General features: G+C 36.3%; 1 protein-coding gene across 5 annotated transcripts in view; it reads left to right on the plus strand.

Moving 5' to 3' along the window:
- Positions 1-19,411, plus strand: part of PDE4D (phosphodiesterase 4D) — a 442,846-nt gene that overhangs the window by 251,326 nt on the left and 172,109 nt on the right. The window contains exon 2 of one of the 5 annotated variants that reach the window (XM_086479631.1): positions 13,315-13,332. The exons of the other annotated variants lie outside the window; for them this stretch is intronic. Coding sequence (XP_086335757.1) covers positions 13,325-13,332 — 8 coding nt within the window. The 5' untranslated portion in view covers positions 13,315-13,324. The remainder of the gene's footprint in view (positions 1-13,314; positions 13,333-19,411) is intronic. 5 annotated transcript variants of the gene reach the window in all.

Here is a 19,411-nt window from a genome sequence, read left to right on the forward strand (position 1 = left end):
AGAGACCCTCCCCACCTTTCCTGTAGTTCCCTTGAAGTACTGGAAGGCTGCTAGAAGGTCTCCCCAGAGCCTTCTATTCTCCAGGCTGAACAACCCCAACTCTCTCAGCCTGTCCTCACAGGGGAAGTGCTCCAGGCTCCTGATCATATTTGTGGCCCTTCCCTGGACCCGCTTGAGCAGGTCCATGTCTTTCTTGTGCTGGGGCCCCAGAGTTGAATGCAGTACTGCAGGTGGGGTCTTACCAGAGTGGAGTAGAGGGGGAGAATCACCTCCCTCGACCTGCGGGCCATGCTTCTTTTGGTGCAGCCCAGGATCCAACTGGCTTTCTGGACTGCGAGTGCGCGTTGCTGGCTCCTATTCAGTTTTTCATCCACCAACACCCCCCAAGTCCTTCTCCGCAGGGCTGCTCTCCATCCATTCATCGCCCAGCCTGTATCTGTGCTTGGGATTGCCCTGACCCAGGTGCAGGACCTTGCACTTGGCCTTGTTGATCTTCATGAGGTTTGCACGGGCCCACCTCTCCAGACTGTCCAGGTCCCTCTGGATGGCCTCCCTTCCCTCCAGCGTGTCGACCGCACCACACAGCTTGGTGTCATCGGCAAACTTGCTGAGGGTGCACTCGATCCCGCTGTCCATGTTACTGACAAAGGTGTTATAGCAGCACTTGTACCAGTACTGACCCCTGAGGAACGCCACTCGTCACTGGTCTCTGCTTGGATATCGAGCCATGACTCTTTGATTGTGACCATCCAGCCAGTTCCTGATCCACCAAGTGGTCCATCCATCAAATCCATGTCTCTCCGTGTTAGAGACAAGGCTGTCATGTGGGACAGTGTCAAAAGTTTTCCGCAAGTCCAGGTAGATGATGTCGGTTGCTTTTGCCTTATCCACCACTGCTGTAACTGCATTGTAGAAGGCCACCAAATTTGTCAGGCACGATTTGCCCTTGGTGAAGCCATATTGGCTGTCACCAATCACCTCCTTATTTTCCTAACATTTTTTGTAGGAAGGTCCGCTCCATGATCTTGCCGGGCACAGAGGTGAGACTGACTGGCCTGTAATTCCCAGGTCTTCTTTTTTTTCCCCTTTTAAATATGGGGGTTATGTTTCCTCTTTTCCATTTTTTTCACCAGACTGCCACGACTTCTCAAATACAGTGGATAGTGGCTTAGCAATTTCATCTGCCAGTTGCCTCAGGACCCACAGGTGAATCACATCAGGTCCCATGGACTTGTGCACCTTCAGGCTCCCTAGATGGTCTCGAACCTGATCTTCTCTTACTGGCAGAGTAATCACAGGGAGTTCATGCTCCGAGGGAAAGTTTGCCAGTTTCTCAAATGGTAAATTCTCTGCTTCTGTATATGACCATTTTAGGTGTACAGAGCACAAGGAGGCTGGCTGGCTGGCTGAACCTCACATCCTTTCCAAAGGAGGATGCATGCCTAGGGAACACTACATCAGTGATCAGTGTTCATTGTTTTGTTTTGTGGCTAGGTTTTTGTTGGTTTTTTTTCAAATTAGAAACAATCTAGTCTCTTCTGTTCAATTTAAAGTTCTGTTTTTCTTCTGATAAACTGAAATGTGGCAACATGTGGAACTCATAATTGCCAATTAAAATATTGCAGATGGAGCAGGATCTGCTGCTTGAACAGCTATGATGTAAAGCAGAAGCATCATGTAGCACTATGCAAATAGTGCAGGTTTTTACCTTATTTCATATAGCACCAAGAGGTATAGGTATTTTCTTATCTTTACTTTTCTTGTCTAAGTGTGTGAAACACGTTTCAGCTTCTAAGTAACCATGCAATTCCATAATTTTTCCTTGCTTTTTGCTCCTCTTACTCATAAAATTAAAAAAAAAAATACAGTCATGCAAACATTAAATGGGAAAGGCAGAAAAGTCAGCTGTTTTAAACAACAAAGTTCATCTGTTTTATATCATGCTTTGGAAGCCAAGCCAAATGTTTCAACATCATTTGTACTCCATTGAACCAGAGACTGAACAGTCAGAAAATTGCTAATTTGAAAACTGGGGTATGTCTGTAAAACTGTAGAAGTAAAATCCAGTGAATTAGGCTTTTACTGGTGGCAGAGAAGAAAATTAAGTTTCTTCTAAACATTGTATAAGGAAAACACTCCTGTGAATTTGCAGTGAGATACCTAGAAGTGGTGGGTTACTGAACAGAAGCATCATTGCACCTGAGGATCAGGAATAAGTTTACATTGTACTAGCATATGTGGTTAATCATATCAGCCTTCAGAAATAAAATACTTATTTTTGCAAATTTTTTTTTAGTTTTAAATAGGAAGGGGAAAAAAAGCACATTCATGTAATTTTTTAACATTAATCCCAGCATCCAGATGGTTCCCTTCATGAGGGAATCATGCAGTCTTAATCAGCATGTAAGCTGCAAACAGTATTTGTACGATGTTTCCTTTTGGTCACATTCTCTGTTTAAGCTCTCTCCCACATGACACAGTATAATGCATATTGGAACACGGCATATTTTGAGGCTTATTCAAATTTGACATAAAAATACATGCAGTTCTGTTCTCTGATAAACTCTGCTTGGGATCATAAAAAGCAGAAGGAATTCTAGCCAGAGTGGTTTTTCAGTGCAAATACAAGCACACTTTAATGCCAAAATAAGACTGTTTATAGATAAGAATATTAATGATACAAGCACAGATAGTATACTAATTTATACTTGGGGCCGATAGCAAAATGTAGTGTGATCTCATTAAAAATCTGTTTCAAGATACAGATGAAATTTCATCCTCGCATGCAGAGAAACAATTACTTCTGTGACCCACCAAAGGCTTAAGTTTTGCTGTCACAGTTATTCCTCCTTGTCTATCCCTGCTAGGATATCATAAAAAGACGTAAAAATTTAGTTATGCTGTGCATACTTGTAAGTCTGGACTCCTAAATACACCAAATATTAGCCTGCAAATCCATATAAAATTTAAATAGAAATATGTAGTAATCCAGGTAGTGTCTGTTAAATACACAATCATGCCATGATATGATTGTCTTATTCATGCTGAATGTCAGAACCTGTATGTTTCTGTAAAATTTTGATGTGAAAACTTTTTCTTAAGGTAGCTTGATGCTATCAGAAAGTGCTAGCTGGACTAGTTTTAGTGAGTGTCATGTGAGGGCCCTGATTTTTCCTTGAATAAGTTTTATTCCAGTGAATAAAACAACTAAGGAATCTTTCCAGCTGGTGAACTGGGACTAGCTGGCATGACAAGGCTAGTGTCCATAAAGCTAACTTCTTCTACTCCCTAAAGCAGAATGTGAGGGGACAAAATAGTTGTCTGGAGAGGTCCTTGGTCCAGGGCTCAAGTGGTCCATGGTAGCTTGCAAACCAAGAAGGATTTCCTCCCTTTCTACTCCATTAAAGTAAACTGATCACAGTTTTCTACTGGACTTTATTCTGCTTGATTATATTACGGTACTGTCAATTCCAGACACACAAGGTTTTGTTTAAAAAGTCTTGGTTTTATTTTTCTTGTCCTAAATTGTTAAATCTGAAAGAGTTTCCCGATACCAGAAAAGCCAGAAGCTTTCTTAAGATGCAGTTTGAGATTTTCATTTAATGTCGGGACTCTAGGAGCTTTAAGGAAAATGCTTTAACCTGTGAGACCGGAAATAACAATTCAGAGGTTGGCAGAACAGGATAATGCGTCTTTGACAGTCACAGACTGAAAACTTTATTTATCTAAAATTCTACTGTTCACAGCACAGAGCATGACCCAGACTTCTTCTCATAATGCCCTACTCTTTCTTCTAGAGTTCAAAGTAGAGAGTTGTTATGTGTTAGTATAAAGGATTCACCCAGGCTGCTATTAGCAGGCAAAGCTCAGCAGCCTCTTCTTCCTTAATATCCTTTCAAGATGCAGATTTCCCAGCTGTATAATGGGACTGTTTTAAAATATAATGAAAGCAACAGACAATCCTCGAAAAGCTGTGCTCTCTCTTTCCACTGAGAGAGAGATTTGCTAAATTTGCCCTCTCTTCACCAATTTGAGGAACAGTTGATCTTTGACCAAGCAGATATTTCATCATTTGGACCATTCGTTTTGAATTGCTGTGTCATTTTGGTTACATTTTGTAATAGCTAATATAAGTTTAAATTAAGGATGATAAAAAGCAGTCAGAGAATGTCAATGAAAATTATTTATTACAGTGCAGAACTGTCTGGTGTTGTAGTTTGCCAGCTTCTTAACTTTGATCGAGTGAAATAAATGGATGATATTAGCAATTTATTCTAAATATTATCTCTTATGATACCCCTAAAAAGTTCAGATAACATTTTCTTTTAGTACAATGTATTTTTTTGATCCTGGAACATTTACTTCACTGTTAAATATCATACACTCTGTTACTATAAAAGGATAAGACTAAAACTGCTTCCAAGTACACACTGTTTCAGTAAGACATGAGCTTGTTCGTGCCAGCTCTTCAGGTTTATAGACAGTCACTTCCCTTAAAATAGCCCTTTAGGTGTTATGGTAATAATGTAAAGCAATGTAAAGGAGTTTGTGGTAACAATTTAAAAGATTCTTAGGCATCTGCATTTAAGTCCTACAGCTCTTAACGTAACTTTGGTGCAGCTTCATCATTTTTGGTTTTCTACTGCATAGCTTAGGAAAATGAAGTATGAGTACACTGTTAGAAAGACATTATGGCTCCATAAACTTAAGGAAAGGGATTTTTTTTCTTCAATAAATTTTACATCTGTATTTTAGGAACATTTTATATTAAATATTTTTATGTATAACCTAAATAATTGTTTTGCATTGTAGCTGTTATTTATTCCTTAATTGAAATCAATGCAGAATTTCTGCCATATTTTTGGAATTTAATTCTGGCTAAATAAATTGCCTGCATTGGTTACCTTCTTTCTCTTTTGTGGTGTCACTAAGTATAAGTAATAGCACTGTGATTTGATTTACCATTAGTAGAGTTAACACTTTGTCCGTAGCACATTTAGGGAATCATCTTCAACTTTCATACTTTACAGGAAGATAGAGAAAACGTTGTCTTTATTTTATGTATTTATAATAATCTAGTGATTTGCTTAGACTTTGCCAATATCTCTTTAAGTTAAAACTCAAAATAGTCTCATATTATTTTTCATCTACAAATGTTGGGTTGCACAGTAGAATTGTAATACCTGTAAACTGAGAGATGCAAATTAAGAAATGAGTAACTGCAGAAAATTCAGAGAGAATTAACTTTTACAGTTTTAATATCCAGCCAAATATCCAAATTTGATTTGCCTATGTGACAGAAAAATATGGGGCAAAGAGTGGAAAGGAGAGAAGAAAGAACTTAGGGGAAGAAAAGCAGGCAGATGAAAGAGGTGGTGTATTGCAGTGACATACAACCACTGTTTAAGCAATTGGTAGCAAAAGCTGTGTCATACTGCTGCAGCTCAATTCTTCTACTTCTTCCTTTTGCAGGGCTGAAATTGTTTCCCAGCTGTCTAGAGCCTTTTAACCTGTAATACCTGTCTTTAGCAAAACAAGATTTGCAGCTCCTTAGGAACAGGAGTTCCTGGAGTTGACAGTCTGCCCCGCTGAGTTACCATCATGGATACAGCTTACTGAGTTCAAGAGATCAAGATATACATTCCCCTTCCCTGAATATAAATTAACCTATTATAATTATTTATATAGTAAATAACCAATAATTTCTGTAATGGCCAGGCATAAGTTGGAACCGTCTCAAGTTGCCAGTAACAAGCAGCAACTTGATGCAGATTTAGATTAGAGTCATATAACAGCTTCATTACAGTTTTCAAGGCAAAATTTTATGACAAATCCCTAGCTGTTTTATAGGCAAACATGGCAGGCCAGTGGTGCTGCCATAAAGAAAATTCTGTCTCTGGGCCTCGGACCGTATTAATAAGATTTGTACATTGTTGTTTATCAGCTCTATAACTCTCACAGCCACTGTAATTGCAGAAGTGTTTATTTCATTTCTTTTTCGAAGTGACACTACCATGGTGAATTTAGTATGAGGACAAAAGCTTTTGTTTATGTTTTTTGTTGACTGATATGCAGGATTTATAAACTACATGTTAATACGTCCGTCAATGAATTTTAATCAAAAATATGGAAAAAACTTAAAGGCTTGCTAGATAAGCCCTTTTAAATTAAAGAAATACCATTTAAGTAATGCTGCTGGAAACTTAATATGCAAACTTAGCTACCTTACTGTCCAGGTCACCAAAGTGGCCTGCAAGTGCTGACATCTCCTGGAATATCAACTCATAGGACCAAAACAGCATTCCTGCTCAACACGTGCCCGTAGGTCTGTACCTTTTAAAGCATTAGGCACTTTAAACCAGTACAACTTGAGCTCCTTCCTCTTTGAACCACTGCAAAGTGATCTAGTCAATGCTGTAAAATCTAGGTCATGTAAAATACCGCCCTGAAACCTTGCATTGAATCTTCAGTCCTTCTGAGATTGTACAGAAAGTTAGTTTTTGCTTGTGAGGAAGTTAAGAGTTTCTGTTGTTGCTGCTTTCCATTTTTAGTTCAAATACAAAACTTGTACTTAATTCTTCCTCTCAAAAAAAGAAAAATTCTGGAGGCCAAGTTAAACTAGACTATGCAGTGCAGGTGTAGGACACTGTTGTTGAATGTTCCTGATCCTACTATACAGAAGCCAAATATACTGTAAATACAACCATACATTTTACTTGTAATTTGGTATGCACTCAAGTTCATGAACAAACTTTTGTAATACACTGCTGTTACTGTCCAGCCTGTTATACAGACTAAAGTACAAGTAAAACATTTCAGGAATTAGCTCTCTGCTATCAATTTGATTTGGTTCAGCTTTGAGACTTCATGCTTTGTGAGATTTTTGATACATAAAATAGTGAAAAATTATGAAATAGTGCTCAGAAAAATACTGCTGAGATAGTTCATCTTCTTGCTAATTATACTAGCAAATTTACAGGGAAAAAGGCTTTCCAGGATCCACATGAAACCATGTTATCTGAACTGTACTGAACCTGTCTTGCTGAGATGACTGTCAGGGAAGTGACATACCATGATAAATAATTCAGATTGATTAAAACCAAGGAAAATACCTGGACAGCGAGAGGTTTTGTGAATTATTTAGCATGAAATTCAAATGGATAGCACAGGCATAGAGATAACTTCATATTTCTAGCTTTTATATGTTGTGAAAGTGACAGCAGAATACACATGAACGAACACACGCCCCTGAGATGTGAAGAGGGTCTCCAGTTGTTCATCCAAATACAGATGTGGTTAATTAAACTGCAAATGCTTTGGCTCAGTCTTCATTATTTATTTTATTTTTTCATTGATGATAGTTATCATATTTTTAAATAAAACCATAGGGCCATATTTGTTAGGTGAGGCTTCTATCTTATTCTTCCTTTAAATATACTTTAAAAAAAAATATTTTAATATAGTATTCGTGACGCTTTTTTCTCTACCAATGTAAATAACCACTCGGTTTACTGGGTTTTTTTTCTGTGCTTTATTTTTTCCTATAACATTGGGATGGTGTTTCCTGAAGTGATAATGCAAAATGAGGCAAGAAGCTGTTATTTGCAATCATCAATTTATAAATCAATTGCAACAGAGTAAAAATCAGTGTGTGTATCTAAAATCTGTCATGTAAACTAAATATATTGAGCAGTTAAATATCACTTTGTGTACTTAATAGGAGTGTCTGCTGTAGCAGGGCTTAGTCGTTCAGGAATAATGGCCTATCAGTTGAGCCTAAAAGAGATCCTAGACTGATTTCAGATATGGATGAGAAAATAAAAAATAAGGGCAGAACTGAGACCTGAAGTCTAAATTGAAGAAAAGCAAGTAAAATATTATTGGAGTATGTTCTGTGAGGTCCTTTTTTTTTTTTTTTTTTTTTTTTTTTCATAGCAATAGTATTTTTTTGTAATATGTGTAAGGTTTTCGATTTAGGGAAAGCAGGTTACTTTTCTGAGTATTCCTGCCAAGGGAAGACCAATACATTCTGTTGCTCCAGTGTGGCTTCTCCAGCTTATTAAAAGGGCTTATATTAAAAAAACTCAAGTGGGATAACTTTGAATGTGGTGGCCTCGCACATAGTCAGATTTAAACCACAGATTCTTGTCTATGCCACAGATTCGAATTACTGAAGTTCTGTCAGTTCCATATATGTCTGGATAAATCCCTTATTAAGTTATTAATTTTGTTTTAAATACTACATATTGCAAGAGATAAAATATCAAATAAGTTTCATATTCAAGGTAAAACTAGACCAAAATCAGCATATGTAAAGCATGAAAGGATGACTGTATTGTAGGAAAGGCCTTAAGGTTGTTTAGAAAAGTGATTTAACTATTCTGATGTTCAGTGGCTTTTTTTTTCATTAAGGTTTTGTTTGCTGATAAGAGTTGACAGAACTTTGTGTCAGGGAAATAACTCATGTTTTTCTAAAGCTCCAATGCATTTTTTTCTTCTTTTCTCTAGTGCTCCATTAACCTCTTCTCCTTCTTAGTATACTGAGCTGAAGGAGGCCTATTTTAAATGGCATTCTCAGAAAACAAAACAAAACCAGAAGGATTTGACTGAGCTGTAAAGGCAAAATTCTTAGGCCCACAAGCAGGGTTTAATGTTTTCATATATTAAGAAGGCCAACGTTTCTCCAAAGCCACCACAATTAACATCTTTTGCAACAGAAGTATCAAAATCCATAGATCCTTAATCTGCTTCAGTGTAATATACTTTATCCCATGCACTGAATGTCATCGTAGAAACTGTGTGAGTCAAAATACAGAAGTTCTGTGATCTAGAATCATCTTTCTGAAGCAGTGGAGTAAGGTCAGAAAAAACAGCAGCCATGTTGTATCTCATCCCTCAGTGTGACACAAAGGACACCTAGCAATATCTTCAAGAGGCAAGCCTAGAAATTAAAAGTTGTCATTTTACAAGACACTAAAATTAATAGAATCCACAGAATACATCTTTTTTTTTCAATCTTATTTTTTCCCCACCCTCTCACTGACACCTTCTATTCTATAGATACTGTTTCTCTCTTTTTGCTTTCCATGGATCTGCTATTTCTTCACCTTCCAGCATCCCTTTCTTCTTCACAGGTGCTGGATTTTTTTTTCTCTATGTCTACTTAATTAACAGAATTAGATTAAACTGAGAACATATTTGGTTCTAATTCATATTAGTCTTTCATTTACTGCTTCTTAGATCTAGATGAAAGGATTGTGTATGCAAACTTTATTCCCTTTTTCTACTACTGTCAACTCACTGTTTGAAAGACATCTTCTTCTGCAAATCTGACTGCTCTAGAAATGTGTTGCATTGATTATGAATTTACAAAATTAACACGTTTAAACTCTTGTTTTTTCAGTAATAAAAAACCTACATTTTTTAAAACTTGGATTCAGATCCTAGAAGAATAATCTCAGATCTTGCCCCATTTTATTTCAAAAACAAACCAATCCTTCTCTGACATCCTTGTTCTTTTAGAAAAGAGCAGACATTGTTTTGGTACAGATCATTGCTGGCCCACATTTCAGAAATACATTCTCACCCCTAACAAGGTTGTGAATGAGCAGACCTGCAGGTACTCTGTGCATTCCTGAGAGCTCAGCGTCCTTCCTGAAACCTCTGAGCATCCAGTCATGTGCAGCCTGGCACACATCTGTGTCAGGCAAGGCAGCCACAGATCTTACTGCTTCATTTGCTGGCACTGTGCATGCAGAGCATCCTGTATTAAAAAAAAAAAAGCATATCAGACAAGAGGACCTGAACCTTTTATGAACTGCGAAGATGAGGACTATAATAATAATTTTAATAGCTGTGGCTTTTAAATGAGTTTCTCATTTGCTTAAGTTAAATTAATGTTTTTCTGTTTCTATGTTATTCCTTTCTCTAGATAGTTGAAAATTTATTAAAGATTAGAAGGATTCTTGAGTCTTTACTTTCCTTAGGTGTCTTTCTGAGGAAGAATATTGGCAGAATTAGTGGTTCTTATCATCTCCTTCTGCGTAAGCCTTTTCAGTAAAAAGATTTCTGTCCAGAGTTTTCTCTAAAATGGTGACTTTTTGAACCATCTAGCCAAGGGCTGTGAAGCAAGTAATCAGTAGATGGCTTGAGTGGGGAAACTGTTACGCTAGGAGGAAAAACAGTGCAGATGCAAACCATGTGTTAGGAGAACTTCCAATGCACTCTTTGGAGGAATTTGGATAAGAAAGATTTGGATAACTAAGCTTCAAATGTTCATAAAATTATTAAATTCATTAACACTGTTAAATATAATACAAAATAAACATAGAAGAGGTCATAGTTTTTCAATGACAATCAGCACAATATGTCTTAGGTTGAGAATTTTTTAGACAAAACATCCTAGTAGCTCATCCTTATCTTTGCAAGAATGGCATCCTCCCTGAAAAATGTTTTATATGCCAAGACCTTTTTTTCAATTGTAAAAGGCAAAAGTGAATCATTTATTTGCGTCCTTGTCCAAACCAACAGAACGCAATGGAGAGAAACAAAAGGGAAAAAAAATCTCAGCCAGTATTTCCCATCTTAAATGTCACCTTATCTGGGTGTTGATTTGCTGGACGTGACTTTGCAGGACTGAGTTTATTTACCTATATAGAAGTTGCTTAAACAGCAAAAATAAATTTCCACATTTTATAACTTTGTATTCCAGAGGCAGAAATGGGCCTCTTGCTGTGATTTGTAAAACTGACAGTGTATTTTGAATGCTAGCTCAAGTTAGATAATAGTTATGAAATATGTGCCTATGAGCATGGAGCATTTTAAAAGACATTATTACAGCCAACATTTAATCTCAGTAGTATTAAACGATGTTTGCAATATCAAATACAACATAGTTTTCTGAATTGCTAAAATTGCATATGAATATAACAGAAAAAAATTTGCTATTGAAATATTTGTAGATCTAAATCTTTCTGAAATTTTCTATATATGAATCAATTATTTTCATGTAAATTTTCACATATTCCTAGAGAAGTTTCATTTTGTAGTATTTTTGTAGGTAATTTAAGGTGGCAATTAAAAGAGAATAAGAATTCAGAATGGTCTTTGCAACCCAGTATGTTTTATTTTTTAACCTTCCTAGGATGTGTAACAGAAACCAAACAAACCACCTTTCAAAGTTACATGTAAAATGCTGACAGTAGAGTGAAAAGGCTGACTCCAGTTTTCCTAGGTTTCATGCAAACAAACTGAAATACAGCCCAGATGGTCTCTAAAGCAACCAATGGCAAGCACATTCTGTTATGCATGCTGCTTAAATTTAGTTTCAAATAATAACTGCTGCATTTATTTTTACTTTAAATTTCTATAAAATCATTAAATATGCTTTTCCAATACAGCATACTATAAATCTTAGTTGGCACAAGGACTTTATTTATACAAAGGAAACCACCAGACACAATTGAATATGTGTGCTCTAATTTTACACTGTATCTGTGACCAGCTTCAACACAGACTTAAAATAATTTAAAATTAGTTTAGTCCTTGCATAACTGTGCCTTAATTTCTTGAATATTCTCACATTTCAGGCATGTGTGGAACAGATTCAAGGTGTGGCATAGACATACTCTTCCAAAGATTTTCTCATTATTTTTATTAGAAATATGATGCAGTAGAAAAAAAGGCAACTTGAACAACTGTGTTTGGAGAACAGGTAGTCACCACAAAATGTAGACAGTGTGACTCTAGATCTACTGAAGTAGCAAAATTTTCATGACCACAGCAACCTAGGATTTTACTCAAACTTATACAAAACAGAAGTCCAAATTGTTGTTCTCTAGTCCTTGTCAGACATGACCATTCTCTGGCTGTTCTAGGAAGAGTACGTTTTGAGGAATGATTTAATAAAGAAGGGGATTATGAAATTTGATGGGGTCTTTTTCTACTGCACACAGGGTCTGCAAGAAAAGCTTTGCTTGAGAAAGAAGTAAAAAATTAGTGACCGAAGCAGTCTTGGTTAACAGACTAAAGGCAACTGTTTGACAAACTGATAGATAGCATGGAGATGAAAATGTCTTAGAGGAAAGAATATAATTTATGTAGAAAATGCAAATTTCATGCAAGAAGGGCATTATACTTTTGAAGCAGTGAGCCAGAAAGACATGGCAGTCTTTTTGCCTAGGAAGTGGTAGTACCAGCCAAGTCCAGTGGGGAATAGGTAGTAAAGGTCTGATCATATTTTAGGACTCCAGAATGAATAATTTTTAGAAATACTGTCCAAGCAGAAGCATTGATACTCAGCTATAGCAAGGCTGGCTTGGCCAAAGTGAGGGATCAAGGCTGAAAACGTTTTAGGGTAAAATGAATAAGTAAGAGTGCTATCCATGTGACAGAAAAACCTATGAGATAATGCTCATTTAAAGCTCAATTAACATTTTGCTTGTACAGGAATATCAGAAAATGGTATGAGAAGTATGGCTAGGCAAAATGAGGTAAGAATTTAATACAGATGGTTACATAATGGCTCCTGAACATAGACCTGGTGTTTAAAACTATTTAAGATAGTGGCTAAGAAAGAAGATGTCAAAACCAGACAGCTACAGAATTGGCTTCAGAGAAGATGTGGGGTAAAAATGAGAGAAAAAAGCAAGATTTCAGTTGGGCAGCAGTGTAGAAATATGAGAAGAGAGGATGCTGAGTGTGAAAAAAATTTTAGAGTCAGGGAGTAGTTTCTGGCTTCAAAATCTGTCAGAGCTCAAGAAGAATGAAAATAAGATTTGGCCAGGAGGAGGTCATCTGAAGCATTGATTGATATAAGAGTAAATTAAATACTGAAAATCTGTGAAGTTTAGACCAACACAATTATGGCTATTTAGAGGACAAAACTCATAACTGATGTAACATTTTTTAACTGTAGTACTTCACAACTGAAAAGTACCAAATTTTAGCGGGTAAGAATCATGACCATGTAGCTCTTCTTATGAAGAATGTGTCAATCTAACAAGTTATGTTATTTGAAAAAACACATTCCTCTGAAGGAAAACTTATTTAGAGGAAAAGTTACTTGCAGTGAGTTGTTTGATTTATAAAAGAGCAGTGAGAAAAGTTTCATATTTCTTCAAATAAGTGACAATTTAATATTTAGGTTTTATTGTGTTTGAGAAAGTAAACTTGAAAAAAATATCAAATTGAGAGGTACCTGGTTAACTGTATTCTTTTGGAGGTACTCTTTTGTAAGAAAAGGAGTGAGTTACTTGCAGGCCGCTTAATTGGTTTGAACTGCTCTTTGTCATATTTGAATGTTATCTGAAGTAGTACATCAGTAATGGACTGGTAGACATGTTGGTCACAGAAGGGAAATGAACATGTAGGACTTCCAATTGCAGTTGTGCATTGATGATTTATTTTTTTTAGGAAACGTGGTGTTGTAAGGTTGATGAAAACCTTTTATTTAAAAAAAAAAAAAAAAAAAAAAGTCAAGAACGAGAAAGACTTGGTGCTTTTCCACTCTTTTTAATTAAAGATTCTTTCTTCTGGATTTAACACAGCAGCAAACACCTAGAAGGAATTTAGCTGGATTAGATTAAATGGTTAAAAATAGAGACAGCTTTGCTAATCAGCTACTGAAGGAGAGCATCAATAAAAGATAATGATTGATTTGCAGTATTAGAAGGCTATAATTAGAGTATGTGAAAGGAAAACACTAGCTAAGTATCAGGTAAAATTTTGCTAGTTTCAGAATTGCTGTCCTACATATAAATATGCCTTTATGGAAACCCATAAAATATGCTGAGCTATTACAAATTTGCAGGAATATGATGACACACAAAGTATCTCTTTTACTCATAGAAGGGCAAAGAGGAAAGATGCACATTGTCTGTGTACAGTGTGGCATTGCATTGGCAATAGTGAAACTCTTGCATCCAATTTATGCCATTGTCGTCATCTCTGGTGGTATGTAACAGTCGGTGTAGCTGTCAGTTTCTTTGAGATTTATTCTGCAACATGCTTTTCTTATGCCTGGTATGTAGTCTAATAAGGGAAAATTCAAACAGATAATGAAATAAAGAGTTCAGATAGAACTAATAAATTAGCCCTGAACTGAGGATTTAGAATCAATAAACATGAGAACACACAGTATCTCCTTTTACAGGTGTCTGGGTATTCAGGAGAAGTCAGTCTTACATAAGTTTTCAGTGGTAGGCAGAAGAGAAGTACTATAGATATATATTCCTTTTGATCACTTTACCTTTTCCCCTCTCTGGGGAGGAAGGGGTGAGAGGTCAGAGTTGTAGCTTTTTTGAACCATGATAGTTACTACGTTAGTTATGGACTGGGGATGTGGTGTCTTGACATTGTTCATCTCTCACACAATCCAAATATGATGAGATGTGAGGCCAAATATGAAAATTTCTGTGAAAGCAAAATTATAATCCTATCTACATTCAGTTCAACTGCTACAAGTAAGAGTGAAGAGGAAAAAAAATCATATTACAGAATTTTATAGTTTTTAGGCTTTTAGTTACCATAGGCAAAATCTTGTTTTTTAATGTAAAATAGGCAGGCAGCAATAGTCCACAGAAAGGCAGACAGCTACGAGGAGCAATTCTCTCTGTCTTAAAATAGATGTCTGAATCATGGAAATAGACTACCCCAGCAAGTACCTATCAGAGTTGTCTATAGCAGGAGCCTAGCTGACCAGTTCAAATCAGCAACCAAACCTTCTGACAGCTCAAGGCTAGTGAGAAAACTCCTCTCTTAGTGTTCCTTGTTTAGCTCTCAGTGAATAATTCATGGCAAGTAATGTACTCTCAGTTTAACCTTCATTTGTGCTCATAGAATGTTCTCCAGTAAGTTGCCACATTTTTAAACACATAGCTTTTTTTCTTTTAATTACAGTTTTGAGTTTGACAATTTTGTGTTACAAATCAATATAAATCAAATACTTCTGCTTTGAGTATTGATATAAGGTGCTTGCTTTTTTCCTTTTTCTCCCTGTACCAGCTAGGTTAGGTCTTTGGAGTTTTCTATACCTCAAAAACAAAGAGGAGATAAACAAGATTAGAGAATTTCATACAAATTCAAATGGAATTTTTGAAACACAAATACCCTAGAGTTGTAGTTCCTCTTCAAGAAAGGCTTAGTAGCATAATGAATAATTTAGATTTCATTTTACTTCCTCACATTTTTCTGGAGGACTTGGAAGTATGGATGATGTCATTCTACCAAACAAGAGTCTTATCCGTGTCTGACTCATTCAGGTCATCGTCCAATACCTGTGGGTGCCAAGTTTCCAGTGAAGAACAGGGGGAAATCCACTCACCTGTTTTGTAGAGAACTGTGCTGTTACACTGATGTAAATACCCCAACTCAGATTTGTTTTCAGGAAGACTTTCTGATAGTAAAAGTTCATTGCTTCACTGCTTCCAAAAAGACAAAACGTTACTGAAACATATTCATTTTAGAATATGTGTGGTTGGAGAAGACAGCTTTGCTGTTAGTGGTACGTTTTTGTTCTACACAAGATGAAGTTGGAAAAAAAAATGCTTTAATATGTAAGATTAGCTAACTTAAAATTTAAGTGTATGTGTAAATTTTCAGGTTGTATATATAAGTTTTTTCTTCTTGAAATAGTGGTATATTTTGTATTCTTGAAATATATACATAGTCTTCTTGAAATGGTGGTATTCCTAAATGACTTCCTTAATCTCCCACTTTTGTGCTTGAATGATGTTCAGCAGAACTATCCCATTCTTCTGAAAAAGATGAAAATGAAAGAGGATATATCCTATAAAATATCATTTTTCTCGAAGCAGTAAGCCTGACACTAACTTTTTTTAGCCCTAATTATGAAATCTTTGTAAAAACAATACAGTTTTCTGTTGCTTTTCCTAGCAGCCACTGCTTCATTAAAAAAAAGAGAAAAAGTGTTAGTCTTTCGTTTTTTTAGTCAAAAACCTGACATATTGCACTTGGAAAACATAGCTACTGCTTAACTCTGTACTGACTCAAGTATGAGCCACTGATGTTTATTTTTTAAACAATTATTTGGCTAAAAAATTGTAGTCCAAGTTTGCATGGAGCAAATAGTTGAAAAACAGAAGGCTTGGTGTAAATGTCAATAGATTTTTCCTTTAATAGTGTAATTAGTGCTGTAATTATTGCACTATGTCCCTTTAGAGCTGACAAAAAGACTATGGTTTTTATAATACAAACCGTATTTTAAAGGTTTATGAATATAGATATGGTTGAGTATCTGGGGGGATTTTTTATGTCTTATTTTTAAAAAAGAGAAAAACAGCCCGGCACACTAGGCAGTCTTAGCTCAGCTGCAGTCCAATGTCTTCCAGTGGGCTAGTGTTTAATTTTAGGCTATTCATTGTTACCCAGTCTCAGTCCAACATTAGCAGATACCTTTTATTCCAACCTTAATGCTAGGTATATCCATAGACCACAGCCATAGCTGGTAACATGAGCTCATACTGTTTGCCTGGAATATAATGTTTGTCAGAAAAAAATATTCTCCTACTTTCTTTTTGAATCTCTAGCAATGAAGCTTTACACAGGTACTAGATCTGTTGTGATAAAGCTTTGTTTCTGCAACCGAGTCTATGTGGAGAAGCAGTGGTCAGTTAATACTGAATTTGCTAATCTCTAATTGCATAATTGACCAAATCAAATGAAAATTGGGACAGAATAAAGGCAGAGGGACACGTTTCAAACCCAGCATATGTCAAGAACCTGGTTTTGCTATGTGAGGGAGTGAAGCACTGTAAGGCCGCTCTCTGAGACGTACCTTGTTTGCTGCTCGTGGTGCAGCTCAGGCAGCAGCACCTGGCAGTTTCAAAGGGTACTGAGAGTGAATATCTTCAGATAAGGCATCATGGCACAATAAGCTATCCTCACATAAGGCCCTCTTTGCCATGCTACCTTTGCCATACTACCTTTTGCACACTCGAGTCTGGGTAAAGCCTTTGTAGAGCACATAGTAATTTTATTTACACTGTAATCACTGAGCAAATAACCCATATTTATTCTTAAGTCAGGCAGCTTGATCCAGGCAGCTAAATCTAAATGATTGTAGAAAGGAAACACTAATACGTACGTTGTATTTCTTGTGTGCCCTTTAGTTTGCCTTTTTCCATTCTGAAGAACTCTAAGCTGTAGTTACTACTACATTTCCCAGTTATTTTACTTATGCAGTTATGTATACCTTTTTCCTCTGTGATAAAGTCACTCCAGTCAAAAGGGAATATGCTGTTATGTCGAAATGAATGGCAGAGTTTAATTCCCTGGCATTCCATCAACATCCTACAAAAGAATATTTAAATCATTTGCTATGGTGAGCAGTGGCAGGTCTTCTGGTGGGTCAAAAATTTCCTTCTTTAATTCTCTGGCTTAACGCTTGTTATTGAAAGTTGTCTCTTCTGAACCTGCACCTGCATTACTAGTTCTCAAACTCACCTGTGCAGGTAGTATAAGAACATCTTGTTAATCTTTTCTGTCCTAGCCTTTTTCGGCAGTGCAGGACGTAAGAGGATAAACTAGTGCTATGGATGAACTAGGATAAACTGTGCAACTCACAGTTTAGCAAAACTGGTATGGCCCTTAGCTTGTGAGAAATGTTTCCCATTGTGGACTATGTGCTCCTAGAGTGTAGAAAGTTTGGGTTTGGATCTCAGTGCGTATTGTTTGTATATTGAAAACTATTTCACATAAACATGTAAACTGGCAAGCTTATATGAAGAAAAGGTACAAAGTGTGCACAAGACCAGATGCAACAGTAGATAAGCGATGTCAGGGATAGTCCTGAGTGAATGAGCCCAGCTCCAGGTTTTTACTTTAATAATCCTACCTGAAATAAACTTATGATGAAACTAAGATTGCACATCAAGAAGCAGCAGCTTCGAGTATACCTTTCATTTGCTAATGTGCATTCCAAACAACATACTTAAGAGCCCAATCATTCTTTAGGTCTTAAGGCTTGATGTTAGGCCTCTAGGATTCTGTTTCTCTTGCTATGTTGCTAGTATCCCTTTGTGTCCTAGAGCAATGCATATTTGCTAGAAATTCCGGAAATTTTCGTGCCAGTAAACAAGAAAAGTGGTATCAGCTGCTACAGGTTTAACTTAACAATGTTAAACTCGAGTCTTGCTAGACTACGGGGGGGGGGGGGGGGGGGGGGGGGGGCGGTGCTTTTCACTTTTGTCTTAAAAACTAAGATTCTGAATCTATTTCTTCAGGTTGTATACAACAAAAGCAATAATAACCTGGTACTTATTGCATGTTTTCAGCCCTTTGAATTCCAAGTGCTTTTCAAGCAGCATGCTGAGCGTTGTCCCTTTGTTTTACAAACAAGGAAGACAAAACTCAAAATGTTTAAGCAAATTTTCCATAGTCTCAAGACAAAGATGTTCCCAAGCATGGAACAGACCAGTCAGTCCTGCGATTTGTTCCCTAAGCCATGCTTTTTCCAATTAATTTTCATTTTCAGTTTTGTGTAATGTAACACTGGCTTGATTCAATTAGTTACTAATTTGAAGATGAGTAACTAAGATGCAAGCATCCTCAAAGTGGGTTGAATCCTGCATTTTATTCTTGGTGTTTTAATTACGTCTGTATCTTTTCTTCCTTAGATAGCTTTATTCAGCCAAAACCTCAGTCTGATGGATGCATGCAGATAAAAAACATTGTTGTTTTTCTTGCTGCTTTTAGTGTTAGTTTTAGCATGACTCCATCTTTTAGTATTTTCATTAATTTAAAATATTTTCTTCCTAATTTTCATTATGCAATCAACACTTGCCTTAATTGTGATGGCATACCATCAAGGGCTCAGTCAGAGAGCCTTATTTTTGCCACCCTAAAAAAGGACTCCAAAAGGAAAAATAAAGATGATTTTTTTGGTTACGGAATTCCACGTACAAATCAGATGCCACAAATGCATGTTTCAAATAAATGCTTGTATTTATGTACTATGCATATTACACATGCATCTATAAAGCTATGCACATCTTTTTATAAACGTGCAGTGTATAATAATGAATATGCTTATATTTATCTTCTTTATAGTCCTTTAAATATATAGCTGTACATAATTTACATCTTGGCATTTTGCATTTAATAACATAAAATGTAGTAGCTCTTACTCATAAAATACGGTTCTGGGAATAAAGAACGCTTCCAATTAACAGAGATACATTTCCATCTTCCGATGTGTTACTCTTAGCTTTTATAATGAAGCTGGATCTGATAATGTGATTTCTTATGTCTTCGAGAAGTTTCATTTACTTCTCTTGCTGATAGCTTCTTACTGACTATTTTAGCAATTAATTAATTAATATAAAAATTTTCCATTGCTATCAGAGTGGAATGGCCATTTCTCTCTTTATTATTTTAATTTCTCCCTCTCTTA

The sequence above is a fragment of the Leptosomus discolor genome, chromosome Z, assembly GCF_034619465.1.
Source record: "Leptosomus discolor isolate bLepDis1 chromosome Z, bLepDis1.hap2, whole genome shotgun sequence".
NCBI lineage: Eukaryota > Metazoa > Chordata > Aves > Leptosomiformes > Leptosomidae > Leptosomus > Leptosomus discolor.